The sequence below is a fragment of the Schistosoma mansoni genome, chromosome 4, assembly GCF_000237925.1.
Source record: "Schistosoma mansoni strain Puerto Rico chromosome 4, complete genome".
NCBI classification, from domain to species: Eukaryota; Metazoa; Platyhelminthes; class Trematoda; order Strigeidida; family Schistosomatidae; genus Schistosoma; species Schistosoma mansoni.
The window spans coordinates 15,361,528-15,362,712 of record NC_031498.1 but is presented as its reverse complement, the minus strand read 5'-3'; the positions used below and the strand labels follow the sequence as shown (position 1 = coordinate 15,362,712).

The 1,185-nt window shown below is 30.7% G+C and overlaps 1 protein-coding gene across 1 annotated transcript in view; it reads right to left on the bottom strand.

The window, feature by feature from the left end:
* The window catches only part of Smp_153930 (invadolysin (M08 family)), a gene marked incomplete at both ends in the record, with an annotated part of 21,569 nt that overhangs the window by 14,032 nt on the left and 6,352 nt on the right, over window positions 1–1,185 (bottom strand). Inside the window, one exon of the mRNA XM_018796955.1 lies at window positions 656–761. Within this exon, the coding sequence (XP_018652044.1) occupies window positions 656–761 (106 nt within the window). The remainder of the gene's footprint in view (window positions 1–655; window positions 762–1,185) is intronic.

Genomic DNA, 1,185 nt, shown 5'->3' with positions numbered 1-1,185 from the left:
AACGATATATTCTACAATTAAATTCACTTAGTATTGTTTGTTTGAATCTTCCCATTGATGTTTAGGACTGCAACTGGTCAGTCTCTTATTGGCATATGACGAGTCCCAAATAGGACGAAACGGCGTCCTGGATTACACTACTAGCCACTATCCATCTTTGCCTATTCTACAATTAGTTTGTAGTAAACTTTATAAATGTTAAGCGTTTAAACAAGTTATTTATTTTAACAATGCTATATTAATCAACTTAGCTTTCAAAATCGTATACATAAGATAACACATTTCGCCACTTCATAATAGTTAATCCTGACATTAGCACCTGATTAATAAATAACTAAGAAGTCTAATGATGACCCATCTTTTTTCAAGATCTTATGACAGGTATTCTAACTCAAGAATGATTGATATTCTGTATGTGAGTAAAAAATAAAGAGGTTTTGGCTACATAAATCTTCCTGATGAAAGTGAATAACCACGAAAATTTAGCTATACAGTTATCTCCAAACAACGTTTAAGCAAAGAACACTTATTTATAACAAGCGATTTACAAAGTATATTTATATATAGGAGAGTGATACATTAGAAATAAGGGCCATTTTAATTAAAAGTGTATCTACTATGTGTATTAAAGTGAGGATGACAAAACAGAACTTACTAATGCATGTCCCATTTCATGAATTGCTGTATACAGTAATACTTTGCTCATTGGATAATGTTCATCCAAACGATTTGGGCAGAAATTAATAAATCCAAGAATTGGCCTGTTGTCAGAATATTAACAGAAATTATTGACGAAAAAAATCTAGATTGTAATCAGTGATGAAGAAGTAAAACTAAGGGTATATATATATATATATATATATATATATATATATATATATATATATATATATATATATATGACTTCAATATCACTTATTATTCGTGAAAATGTGATCATCTAGTAGGAATTAAACTGATAAACTTGTGTAGAGAATAGTTGTTTTACTAATCACTGTTTAACTCTATACTTCAGATTTTATCAATATTCTTTACATTATAAGCAAAGATGGATAGTGGCTAGCAGTGGAATTCAGGAAGTGCGTTTACCTCTATTTGGGACTCGTCAGCTGGATGTACCTGCATCTCAGAGTTGATGTTTACTCTGGGAATCGAACCCAGTACCTTTCGCTTCAAACGTCATCG